A 14,198-nucleotide genomic window follows, 5' to 3' on the forward strand; every position below is an offset into this window, starting at 1 on the left:
ACATATGAAAGCTGGTGGTTCCTTTTAACATGAGTCTTCAATATTCCCAGGTAAGAAGTTTTAAGTTGTAGTTATTATAGAAATTATAGGACTATTTCTCTCTATATGATTTGTATTTCATATACCTTTCACTATTGGATGTTCTTATAGGCACTTTAGTATTGCCAGTGTAACAGTAAAGCTTCCGTCCCTCACCTCACCCCTACCTGGGCTCGAACCAGAAACACATCGACAACAGCCACCCTCGAAGCAGCGTTACCCATCGCTCCACAAAATCCGTGAGTAAGGGGAACAACTACTCCAAGTCTCAGAGCGAGTGACGTTTGAAACGCGCACCTCGCGAACTAGCTAGCCATTTCACATCGGTTACACCAGCCTAATCTTGGGAGTTGATAGGCTTGAAGTCATAAACGGCGCAATACTTGAAGCACAGCGAAGAGCTGCTGTCAAACTCACAAAAGTGCTGTTTGAATGAATCCTTACGAGCATGCTGGTGCCTACCACCGCTCAGTCAGACTGCTCTATCAAATCATAGACTTAGTTATAACATAATAACCCCCTGAAATACGAGCCTTAGGCCATTAATATGATAAAATCCGGAAACTATCATTTCAAAAACAAAAAGTTCATTCTTTCAGTGAAATACGGAATCGTTCTGTATTTTAGCTAACGGGGTGGCATCCATAAGTCTAAATATTCCTGTTACATTGCACAACCTTCAATGTTATGTCATAATTACGTAAAATTCTGGCAAATTAGGCGGCCCAAACTGTTACATATACACTGACTCTGCGTGCAATTAGCGCAAGAGAAGTGACAATTTCACCTGGTTAATATTGCCTGCTAACCTGAATTTCCTTTAGCTAAATATGCAGGTTTAAAAATATACACTTCTGTGTATTGATTTTAAGAAAGGCATTGATGGTTATGGTTAGGTACAATCGTGCAACGATTGTGCTTTTTTCGCAAATGCGCTTTTGTTAAATCATCCCCCGTTTGGCGAAGTTGGCTGTCTTTGTTAGGAAGAAATAGTCTTCACACAGTTTGCAACGAGCCAGGTTAGCAGGCAATATTAACTAAATATAAAAATATATACTTGTGTATTGATTTTAAGAAAGGCATTGATATTTATGGTTAGGTACACATTGGAGCAACGACAGTCCTTTTTCGCAAATACGCAACGCAGATAAACTAGTAATATCATCAACCATGTGTAGTTAACTAGTGATTATGATTGATTGTTTTTTATAAGATAAGGTTAATGCTAGCTAGCAACTTAACTTGGCTTACTGCATTCGCGTAACAGGCAGGCTCCTCGTGGAGTGCAATGTAAAGCAGGTGGTTAGAGCATTGGACCAGTAAGGTTGCAAGATTGAATCCCCGAGCTGACAAGGTAAAAATTTGTCGTTCTGCACCTGAACAAGGCAGTTAACCCACTGTTCCTAAGCAGTCATTGAAAATAAGAATGTGTTCTTAACTGACTTGCCTAGTTAAATAAAAGATTAAATAAAGGTGTAAAAAAAAAGAAAAAAAAAAGAAAAAAACGCCCAAATTGGTGTCCAAAAATACCGATTTCCGATTGTTATGACAACTTGAAATCGGCCCTAATTAATCGGCCCCAATTAATCGGCCATTCAGATTAATCGGTCGACCTCTTGTAAAGGGTCTTGATTATTCTTGGGTAAATGCGATACTTCTGTTTATTTTTTATAAATTTGCTAACATTTCTAATAATCTGTTTTTGCTTTGTCATTATGGTGTATTATGCGTAGATTGATGAGGGGAATAAACAATTGAATCCATTTTAGAACAAGGCTGTAACGTAACAAAATGTGGAAAAAGTCAAGGGGCCTGAATACTTTCCGAATGCACTGTATACCTGAATTGCTGAAATATAATTTTAAAATGGTTGGTGAAGAACAACATTGGCAGGGCTGATTTAGCAAACCTGGGCAATTCAAGCACAGCCAAAATGCATTGATAATGTATTGGGCCTATAGCCTATGGCACAAACCTCATTGCTACAGTACTTTCTAATAGGTTACTGTTGCATAGGCTTACGATTTTTTAAAGACATTTAAAAAAGTTTGAGCAGTAGATCTCGGCCTGCATTTTGACTCAAAGGGATCTTGGCTCAGAAAAGGTTGCTTTACAACACCCTAGATAATGGCACTCTAGTGCACTAGGGGCACAGTATTGGTGGTGGTAGTGGAGGTGTCATCAGGACAGGGGGGGTGGTGGGGACAAGGGAGGGTGGTGGGGACAAGGGAGGGTTGTGAGGACAAGGGAGGGTTGTGAGGACAAGGGAGGGTTGTGAGGACAGGGGACAGGGAGGGTTGTGGGGACAGCGGTGAGTTGAGTACCTCAGCCTCACTTCAGAATACTAACAGCTCTGTGAGGTCAAACAATCAACTCCAATTACCTCTCTACCTCAGCAGACCTCACACCAGCAGATCTGATCAGACTTCACACCAGCAGACCTGATCAGACCTCACACCAGCAGACCTGATCAGACCTCACACCAGCAGACCTGATCAGACCTCACACCAGCAGACCTGATCAGACCTCACACCAGCAGACCTGATCAGACCTCACACCAGCAAACCTGATCAGACCTCACACCAGCAAACCTGATCAGACCTCACACCAGCAAACCTGATCAGACCTCACACCAGCAAACCTGATCAGACCTCACACCAGCAGACTTCACACGAGCAGAACTGATCAAACCTCACACCAGCAGGCCTGATCAGACCCCACACCAGCCGGCCTGATCAGACCCCACACCAGCCGGCCTGATCAGACCCCACACCAGCCGGCCTGATCAGACCCCACACCAGCCGGCCTGATCAGACCCCACACCAGCCGGCCTGATCAGACCCCACACCAGCCAGCCCCCACACCAGGCCTGATCAGACCCCACACCAGCCGGCCTGATCCTGATCAGACCCCACACCAGCCGGCCTGATCAGACCTCACACCAGCCGGCCTGATCAGACCTCACACCAGCCGGCCTGATCAGACCTCACACCAGCCGGCCTGATCAGACCTCACACCAGCCGGCCTGATCAGACCTCCTGACAGACCTCACACCAGCCGGCCTGATCAGACCTCACACCAGCCGGCCTGATCAGACCTCACACCAGCCGGCCTGATCAGACCTCACACCAGCCGGCCTGATCAGACCTCACACCAGCAGGCCTGATCAGACCTCACACCAGCAGGCCTGATCAGACCTCACACCAGCAGGCCTGATCAGACCTCACACCAGCAGGCCTGATCAGACCTCACACCAGCAGGCCTGATCACCCAGCAGGCCTGATCAGACCTCACACCAGCAGGCCTGATCAGACCTCACACCAGCAGGCCTGATCAGACCTCACACCAGACAGGGCCTGATCAGACCTCACACCAGCAGGCCTGATCAGACCTGATCAGACACCAGCAGGCCTGATCAGCAGGCCTGATCAGACCTCACACCAGCAGGCCTGATCAGACCTCACACCAGCAGGCCTGATCAGACCTCACACCAGAAGGCCTGAGCAGGCCTGATCAGACCTCACACCAGCAGGCCTGATCAGACCTCACACCAGCAAACCTGATCAGACCTCACCCAGCAGACCTGATCAGACCTCACACCAGCAGGCCTGATCAGACCTCACACCAGCAGGCCTGATCAGACCTCACACCAGCAGGCCTGATCAGACCTCACACCAGCAGGCCTGATCAGACCTCACACCAGCAGGCCTGATCAGACCTCACACCAGCAGGCCTGATCAGACCTCACACCAGCAGGCCTGATCAGACCTCACACCAGCAGGCCTGATCAGACCTCACACCAGCAGGCCTGATCAGACCTCACACCAGCAGGCCTGATCAGACCTCACACCAGCAGGCCTGATCAGACCTCACACCAGCAGACCTGATCAGACCTCACACCAGCAGGCCTGATCAGACCTCACACCAGCAGACCTGATCAGACCTCACACCAGCAGACCTGATCAGACCTCACACCAGCAGACCTGATCAGACCTCACACCAGCAGACCTGATCAGACCTCACACCAGCAGACCTGATCAGACCTCACACCAGCAGACCTCACACCAGCAGACCTGATCAGACCTCACACCAGCAGACCTGATCAGACCTCACACCAGCAGACCTGATCAGACCTCACACCAGCAGACCTGATCAGACCTCACACCAGCAGACTTCACACGAGCAGAACTGATCAGACCTCACACCAGCAGACCTGATCAGACCTCACACCAGCAGACCTCACACCAGCAGACCTGATCAGACCTCACACCAGCAGACCTGATCAGACCTCACACCAGCAGACCTGATCAGACCTCACACCAGCAGACCTGATCAGACCTCACACCAGCAGACTTCACACGAGCAGAACTGATCAAACCTCACACCAGCAGGCCTGATCCGACCTCACACCAGCAGGCCTGATCCGACCTCACACCAGCAGGCCTGATCCGACCTCACACCAGCAGGCCTGATCCGACCTCACACCAGCAGGCCTGATCCGACCTCACACCAGCAGGCCTGATCCGACCTCACACCAGCAGGCCTGATCCGACCTCACACCAGCAGGCCTGTTCCGACCTCACACCAGCAGGCCTGAACCGACCTCACACCAGCAGGCCTGAACCGACCTCACACCAGCAGGCCTGAACCGGCCTCACACCAGCAGGCCTGATCCGGCCTCACACCAGCAGGCCTGATCCGGCCTCACTCCAGCAGGCCTGATCCGGCCTCACACCAGCAGGCCTGATCCGGCCTCACACCAGCAGGCCTGATCCGGCATCACACCAGCAGGCCTGATCCGGCCTCACACCAGCAGGCCTGATCCGACCTCACACCAGCATACCTGATCAGACCTCACACCAGCATACCTCACACCAGCATGCCTGATCAGACCTCACACCAGCAGGCCTGATCAGACCTCACACCAGCAGGCCTGATCAGACCTCACACCAGCAGGCCTGATCAGACCTCACACCAGCAGGCCTGATCAGACCTCACACCAGCAGGCCTGATCAGACCTCACACCAGCAGGCCTGATCAGACCTCACACCAGCAGGCCTGATCAGACCTCACACCAGCAGGCCTGATCAGACCTCACACCAGCAGGCCTGATCAGACCTCACACCAGCAGGCCTGATCAGACCTCACACCAGCAGGCCTGATCAGACCTCACACCAGCAGGCCTGATCAGACCTCACACCAGCAGGCCTGATCAGACCTCACACCAGCAGGCCTGATCAGACCTCACACCAGCAGGCCTGATCAGACCTCACACCAGCAGGCCTGATCAGACCTCACACCAGCAGGCCTGATCAGACCTCACACCAGCAGACCTCACACCAGCAGGCCTGATCAGACCTCACACCAGCAGACCTGATCAGAAAAAAGAAAACCATGTATTGTGCTGGAGTTGAGCTTTTGATTATTCCAGAGTCATGAGGACTGAGTGTCCAAGCACTGACACAAACACGTTTCATTAACACAACTCCTTATCATCATCATCATCATCAGATCCAGCTGTGACAATACAATCCTCATTAACATGTTATTGATTGCCTCTATCAAAGCCAAACTATGGTTCAGAACAGAGTAGAATACAGAGAAGAGCAGAGTGGATGGTGTCTCACCTCCTCCAGAGTCAGTTGAAGGTACTCTAGCAGTCTGAAGGGGTTGACTCTACACACTCTCCTCGCTGTCATCCCTGGCCCTGCTCTGCCCTGCTGGAACACACAGAACCACAAAACATCAGTTAGAAACATGATCCCAGGGTGGTCTATGTAAGATCCCAGGGCCTCCGACACGTCGCAGTGTTGAGGCTTCACTACTGCCTGGCGTTTGATCCCAGGCTGTGTCACAGCCCGAACGGACCGGGAGTCCCATTGGACGGCCCACAATTGGCCCAGCTTCGCACCAGGTTAGTGGAGGGTTTGGCCAGGGGGGGCTTTCCTTGGCCCCTCGCACTCCAGCGACTCCTTGTTGCGGGCCGGGTGCTTATTAGCTGACCTCAGTCATCAGTTGAACAGTGTTTCCTCCGACACGTTGGTGCGGCTGGCTTCTGGGTTAAGTGAGCGGGTGTTAAGAAGCGTAGCTTGGCGGGTTTCAGAGGATGCATGACTTGACCTTCGCCTCTCCGGAGCCCGTTGGGGAGTTGCAGCGATGAGACAGAATTGTAACTACCAATTAGATATCACGAAATTGTGGAGAAAAAGGGGGTAAAAAAAAAACACAAAACGACGAATAATAATTACATATATCTAAGATCCCAAAACACATCAGTAACATTATTATTACACAGTAGGCCTAAGCTACACAGAACACAAGGTTCTAGTTTATACAGACCATCACCCTGAATAACGAGTCAGACCAGGGTTATTCCTGACCACAAGACCTGACCAGGACAAACTCCTGATTACAACTAGGACTCAGAGGTTTTCCTGGTTGGGCCACCTGGTCAGGAACAACTTGTGAGAAAATGTGTTAAATGATTTGACCTGATAATCACACTGTACCTTAACAGTATTCTCCTCTGCCATCACCAGTACATACTCATACCCACGGTCTGCCCCCTGTCGGCCTGCCTCTGTCTGTCTGTCTCTCTGCAGGGTGAGGGTCTCCAGCACGCTGTCCTCCAGGCGACAGCCACAGTCAACCAGCCAGTCATCATGCCTGGGGCACCGGACCGTAGACAGGGCCGCTGGGTCTATCTGCTGTGGCTCCTGGGGGTACAGCTCAGACAGTGGGTCGAACCCTCCGTCTACTTGACTCCTAGGCCTCTTAGCCTGGGGACACTGACTGTCCTGCTCCCCCTGATCCTCTGGGCTCCAGGAGGCTGATGCCTGGCCCTGCTGTCCCACTGTCCCTGCCTGCTCTGAGGCCAGGTCTTGGGGGTTACCTGCCCCTGACCCTGTTTCCTCACTCCTGTGAGGGCTGGCTGGGCAGTCATCATTCCCATTTTCCTCTCTGAGCCCTGGCTCCATTGGCTGACAAAGTCTCTGCAGTATCTGATTGACAACCTCCTCTTCCAATCCTTGTGCTAGGAGTACGTCCTGTGCCCAGCTCAAATGCTTCTGGTACCTGGGAGAGGGGAGACAGGTAGACTCATGCGGTGTAACTTGTAGACAGAAATACACTACATGATCAAAAGTAAGTGGACACCTGCTCGTCAAACATCTCATTCCAAAATCATGGGCATTAATATGGAGATGATTCCCCTTTACTGCTGTAACAGCCTCCACTCTTCTGGGAAGGCTTTCCACTAGATGTTGGAACATTGTTGCAGGGACTGCAGCTTCCATTCAGCCCCAAGAGCATTAGTGAGGTCGGGCACTAATGTTGAGGCGATTAGGCCTGGCTCGCAGTCGGCGTTCCTATTCATCCCAAAGCTGTTCGATGGGGTTTAGGTCAGGGCTCTGTGCAGGCCAGTCAAGTTCTTCCACACAGATCTTGACCAACCATTTCTGTATGGACTTCGCTTTGTGCACGGGGGCATTGTCATGCTGAAACAGGAAAGGGCTTCCCTAAAAATAGAAGCACAGGATCGTCTAGCATGTCATTGTATGCTGTAGAGTTAAGATTTCCCTTCACTGGAATTAAGGGGCCTATCCCTAGCCATTAAAAACAGCCCCAGACCATTATACCTCCTCCACCAAACTTTACAGTTGGCACTATGCATTCGGGCAGGTAGTGTTCTCCTGGCATCCGCCAAACCCAGATTCATCCATTGGACTGCCAGATGGTGAAGTGTGATTCATCACTCCAGAGAACGTGTTTCCACTGCTCCAGAGTTCAATGGTGGTGAGCTTTACACCACTCCAGCCGACGCTTGGCATTGCGCATGGTGATCTTAGGTTTGTGTGATGCTGCTCGGCCATGGAAACCCATTTCATGAAGCTCCCAACAAACAGTTCTTGCTTCCAGAAGCAGTTTAGAACTCAGTAGTGAGTGTTGCAACCGAGGACAGGCGATTTTTACGCACTTTAGCACTCCGAGGTGCGCTTGTGTGGCCTACTACTTCTCGGCTGAGCCGTTATTACTCCTAGACGTTTCCACTTCACAATAACAACACTTACAGTTGAAAGGGGCAGTTCTAGCAGGGCAGAAATTTGACAAACTGACTTGTTGGAAAGGTGGCATCCTATGACTGTGCCACGTTGAAAGTCACTGAGCTCTTCAGTACGGACCACAGTCATCAACGGATGTGGCTGAAATAGCAGAGTCCACAAATTCGAAGGGGTGTCCACATACTTTTGTATATACAGTTGAAGTAGGAAGTTTACATACACTTAGGTTGGAGTCATTAAAACTCATTTTTCAACCGCTCTACACATTTCTTGTTATCTATAGTTTTGCCAAGTCGGATAGGACATCTACTTTGTGCATGACAAGTAATCGGTCCAACAATTGTTTACAGACAGATTATTTCACTTACAATTCACTGTATCACAATTCCAGTGGGTCAGAAGTTTACATACACTAAGTTGACTGTGCCTTTAAACAGCTTGGAAAATTCTAGAAAATTATGTCATGGCTTTAGAAGCTTCCGATAGACTTATTGACATCATTTAAGTCAATTGGAGGTGTACCTGTGGATGTATTTCAAGGCCTACCTTCAAACTCAGTGCCTCTTTGCTTGATATCATGGGAAAATCAAAAGAAATCAGCCAAGAACTCAGAAAAATAATTGTAGACCTCCACAAGTCTGGTTCATCCTTGGGAGCAATTTAAGTCTGGTTCATCCTTGGGAGCAATTTCCAAATGCCTGAAGGTACCACATTCATCTGTACAAACAATAGTACGCAAGTATAAACACCATGGGACCATGCAGCCATCATACCGCTCAGGAAGGAGTCGCGTTCTGTCTTCTAGAGATGAACGTACTTTGGTGCAAAAAGTGCAAATCAATCCCAGAACAGCAGCAAAGGACCTTGTGAAGATGCTGGAGGAAACCGGTACAAAAGTATCTATATCCACAGTAAAACGAGTCCTATATGGACATAACCTGAAAGGACACTCAGCAAGGAAGAAGCCACTGCTCCAAAACCGCCATGAAAAAGCCAGACTACGGTTTGCAACTGCACATGGGCACAAAGATCGTACTTTTCGGAGAAATGTTCTCTGGTCCGATGAAACAAAAATAGAACTGTTTGGCCATAATGACCATCGTTATGTTTGGAGGAAAAAGGGGGAGGCTTGCAAGCCAAAGAACACCATCCTAACCGTGAAGAACGGGGTGGCAGCATCATGTTGTGGGGGTGCTTTGCTGCAGGAGGGACTGGTGCACTTCACAAAATAGATGGCATCATGAGGTAGGAAAATTATGTGGATATTTTGAAGCAACATGTCAAGACATCAGTCAGGAAGTTAAAGCTTGGTTGCAAATGGGTCTTCCAAATGGACAATGACCTCAAGCATACTTCCAAACTTGTGGCAAAATGGCTTAAGGACAACAAAGTCAAGGTATTGGAGTGGCCATCACAATGCCCTGATCTCAATCCCATAGAAATGTTTTAGGCAGAACTGAAAGTGTATGCGAGCAAAGAGGCCTACAAACCTGATTCAGTTACACCAGCGGTCAGGAGGAATGGGACAAAATTCACCCAACTTAAGGTGGGAAGCTTGCGGAAGGCTACCTGAAATGTTTGACCCAAGTTAAACAATTTAAAGGCAATGCTACCAAATACTAATTGAGTGTATGTAAACTTCTGACCCACTAGGAATGTGATGAAAGTAATAAAAGCTGAAATAAATCACTCTCTACTATTATTCTGACATTTCACATTCTTAAAATAAAGTGGTGATCCTAACTGACCTAAGACCGGGAATTTTTACGAGGATTAAATGTCAGGAATTGTGAAAAACTGAGTTTAAATGTATTTGGCTAAGGTGTATGTAAACTTCCGACTTCAACTGTATAGTGTATCATAAGATGAATGCACTAAGTTGCTGTGTGTGAGTGTCTGCTAAATGACTCAAATGTAGAGCGAGGAGAGGAGTGAGATCTGCAAGGCCATGATGCTGGAACTAAAACACAGATCAGAGGTCAGACTGAGGGTTTACACTGCTAGTTTAGTTTGTTAAATAACATGCTGCTGTTTCCTGCCATGCTTCCTCTGGTCAACTCTTTCAACTCAAAACATTTCACATGTATCAGAATGTGGACTGTTGTTCTATCGTTCTATTCCATTGTACTGTATATTCATTCCACTGTACTCTGTCATAACATACACCTGTCAGTAACGGGTGTGGCTGAAATAGAAGAATCCACTAATTTGAAGGGGTATACACATACTGCTGTATATATAGTGTACCTTCAGAACATTCAGATGAGAGCTACTACTGTTTGTGTCGACTGCTGGAAACATCCAGTCCTGCTCTATCAACAGCTACTTACTTGAACAGGGAAATGACGGGTAGAACTCTCTCACCAAACTCTACAGAGACAGAGAGAGGACACGTTAAGATGGGCCAGTTCTACAACACTGTTGACCAATCCAATAATAGACATGCCTGGAGAGAATGAACAGTTGAATACTCACTTTCCCATTGGTGTGAGATACTGTGGTCTGGTCTGCTTCTTGATAAGATGCCTTTACCAAAGTAACCCTTGATAAAAACATGTAAGTCTAAATGAGCAACTCCATAATCTTGGAACAGAATAGAACAGAACTATTAGTTCTGAGGGACTAGTAACGTAGTGAGGGAAGTAGTGAGGTAGTAGTAACGTTAGCTGGTTTCATCATACTAAAGTTAGTAGGCTCCTCTCAACAGTGAATGTTTATTGAATATTTAGCTAAACAACTGTGTTCATCAACAGAGCCTGCTGGCTGCTACACACCTTGCCGTAGAGAGCTTGTATGTGTTCAGGGTCCCTGACAACGACATGCTGGTTGACCATATCTGCTCTGTAGATTAGGGTCTGCTGCAGCCTCGCACCCACCGCAGCAAGAGGGACAGGAAACGGGGCGTCGTACGCCTCAAACACTCTTGGCCGCCGTTTGGGTGCCTGGAACACCGCATCCGTCATGGCGTTAAGTATGGACGTATCTGACAACACATATGTTATTTGCTTCTCCTCTTGTATGGATGCGCTACATTACTAGAACAAGCGGCAATGTGAACACACGCTATTCAATGAGTGTTTCACGAATCCCTTCCGTTGGAACGCGCTGGTACATTACACTTAGTTCCTCGCCACACTGAGTGTAATAAAGATTTCCAACCAGTAAGGGGGGATGTTTGTCATGTTAATGCCTGTTAGGGTCAGGAAGCTGGAGTACTATCTTTTCTACTACCTTGATCACTCAATTAGTAGGCTTACAATTGCTTAAGGTCAACATCTTCAGACTATGATGTGTGTACTAATGTTTCAGAGTTTATCAGCATCAGATCTGCCGTATTCTCACTTTGAAACATATTTTTTTGTCTAATAGGCTAAAACAAACATTATGTTAACATCTGACTCCAGAGTAAACTGTTCTTGCCATTTGTAGTCCATGACATTTCAGATTTACATATGATAATTACAAAGTAACTACACAAAGTAGTTTGTATGTAGTGAACCACTTTTTTAAAAAGTAACTTTAGTTAACTAAACTATACTTAAGGGTAGCTTTAGTGTAGATTAATTTATTCTAGTGTGAAGTATTTGGTATCTTGGTAATCTATCTTTTTAGAGTAGCTTCCCCAACACGGATTAATGTTAATGTTTAGAGTAGCTTCCCCAACACGGATTAATGTTGATGTTTAGAGTAGCTTCCCCAACACTGATGAATGTTGATGTTTAGAGTAGCTTCCCCAACACGGATTAATGTTGATGTTTAGAGTAACTTCCCCAACACGGATTAATGTTGATGTTTAGAGTAGCTTCCCCAACACTGATTAATGTTGATGTTTAGAGTAGCTTCCCCAACACGGATTAATGTTGATGTTTAGAGTAGCTTCCCCAACACGGATTAATGTTGATGTTTAGAGTAGCTTCCCCAACACGGATTAATGTTGATGTTTAGAGTAGCTTCCCCAACACTGATGAATGTTGATGTTTAGAGTAGCTTCCCCAACACGGATTAATGTTGATGTTTAGAGTAGCTTCCCCAACACGGATTAATGTTGATGTTTAGAGTAGCTTCCCCAACACTGATGAATGTTGATGTTTAGAGTAGCTTCCCCAACACGGATGAATGTTGATGTTTAGAGTAGCTTCCCCAACACGGATTAATGTTGATGTTTAGAGTAGCTTCCCCAACACGGATTAATGTTGATGTTTAGAGTAGCTTCCCCAACACGGATTAATGTTGATGTTTAGAGTAGTGTAGGTTAGTATGATGATTAGTATATACTCCAGTGGTCCAGTCATCATCCTGAAGGAAACAATTCAGCCATGGACGGAGCAAAGGTTGGAACTGACCCTGAATCCCTTCTTTCAAAACCAGCATCAGCACCAGTGACCTGATCCTAACCCTAACTTGACCCTAACCAGCACCAGTGACCTAACCCTAACCTGACCCTAACCTACCCATCAGCATTTGATGCATCATACTATTACTGAAGACTGCATCATGGTCATGTGCCAGTGGAGTCAACAGAAAGGAAGGCATGCCCTCATTGCTCAGGCTACAGAGCAAAGATTACTGGGACAAAAGTCAAGATTCTCCTCTCCCCTGTCTCCTCATATTGTGTGTCATGTTTAATGTTTAATCACAATACAGTTTATTTACTGGCAATAGTTGTATTAGGGTTGGTTGTAACTACTAATCCGACTGGGTTGGAATATGTGAATATATATTGTATATTAGTTTGTATGTATTTATGTGAATACATCTATTGTTGAAACAAAACCCAAACACCCGGGCCATTTTCCCAGACACAGATTAAGACTAGTCCTGGATTAAAACACATTCTCCATTGATATTCTCATTGAACACACGTTTTAGTCCAGGACTAGGCTTAATCTGTGTCTGGGAAATCAGCCCAAGTTTTATACCTCCTACATACAAAGTGTTATTCTGAGCCAATGGGCTGTGGGGAGGATTTACACTGGAGTCAGAATGAAGGACAAGATTCTCTGGTGTTTTGGAACAGTTATGTGGATTCACACTGGAGTCAGAATGAAGGACAAGATTCTCTGGTGTTTTGGAACAATTATGTGGATTCACACTGGAGTTAGAATGAAGAACAAGGTGTTTTGGAACATTGATGTTTTGACATCAAGGCCACAGCTCAGACACAGTTAAGCACTGTACAATTCGCGTGACTGATATTCAACATTAATTTCAAGTGGGAAAAAGCTCTTGATTTGTTCATTTCTCCAGTCAGTGGAAATTAATGACAACAACAGTCTAAATTCCTAAAACAATTGAACATTTATTCAATACAACATATTCAGTGTTTACCCTGAATGCAGTCTCTGCAAACGTGATAACATTGCCTTTAAATTTCAATCACGCTACGGCGCGGCTCTTCCTTGCTACGGATTGAATGTACCCCTATTTAGATCTACTGCTGAGAGTTTTAGAATGTAGTGAGAGTTCTACTGCTGAGAGTTTTAGAATGTAGTGAGAGTTCCACTGCTGAGTTTTAGAATGTAGTGAGAGTTCTACTGCTGAAAGTTTTAGAATGTAGTGAGAGTTCTACTGCTGAGAGTTTTAGAATGTAGTGAGAGTTCTACTGCTGAGAGTTTTAGAATGTAGTGAGAGTTCTACTGCTGAGAGTTTTAGAATGTAGTGAGAGTTCCACTGCTGAGAGTTTTAGAATGTAGTGAGAGTTCTACTGCTGAGAGTTTTAGAATGTAGTGAGAGTTCTACTGCTGAGAGTTTTAGAATGTAGTGAGAGTTCTACTGCTGAGAGTTTTAGAATGTAGTGAGAGTTCCACTGCTGAGAGTTTTAGAATGTAGTGAGAGTTCCACTGCTGAGAGTTTTAGAATGTAGTGAGAGTTCTACTGCTGAGAGTTTTAGAATGTAGTGAGAGTTCCACTGCTGAGAGTTTTAGGTGGGCGGACAGCTCTCTGGGACGGGTTTCACAATGTGTGGCCAAGAAGAAACTCTTTCTCAACTCACACAGTCTCATACACTGAGAACCCTTTCCATTTTCTTTAGATCTTCACAGAATGCTTGTCTCAGAAAACATGTTTCATAGTGTAATAAAACAGAGACATGCTTGAGCA

General features: G+C 46.6%; 1 protein-coding gene across 2 annotated transcripts in view; it reads right to left on the minus strand.

Moving 5' to 3' along the window:
• tsen2 (TSEN2 tRNA splicing endonuclease subunit) overlaps window positions 1-11,220 on the minus strand; it is a 38,835-nt gene extending 27,615 nt beyond the window's left edge. Inside the window, exons 1-5 of one of the 2 annotated variants that reach the window (XM_029650893.2) lie at window positions 10,874-11,220; window positions 10,575-10,641; window positions 10,430-10,469; window positions 6,549-7,113; window positions 5,667-5,759 (exon numbers count right to left, since the gene is read on the minus strand). In XM_029650893.2, coding sequence (XP_029506753.1) covers window positions 5,667-5,759; window positions 6,549-7,113; window positions 10,430-10,469; window positions 10,575-10,641; window positions 10,874-11,062 — 954 coding nt within the window. In that variant the 5' untranslated portion in view covers window positions 11,063-11,220. The remainder of the gene's footprint in view (window positions 1-5,666; window positions 5,760-6,548; window positions 7,114-10,429; window positions 10,470-10,574; window positions 10,642-10,873) is intronic. The other variant, XM_029650894.2, reaches the window with a different exon arrangement.
• Window positions 11,221-14,198: the final 2,978 nt, after the last annotated feature.

The sequence above is a fragment of the Oncorhynchus nerka genome, linkage group LG2 (assembly GCF_034236695.1).
Source record: "Oncorhynchus nerka isolate Pitt River linkage group LG2, Oner_Uvic_2.0, whole genome shotgun sequence".
Taxonomy (NCBI): Eukaryota; Metazoa; Chordata; class Actinopteri; order Salmoniformes; family Salmonidae; genus Oncorhynchus; species Oncorhynchus nerka.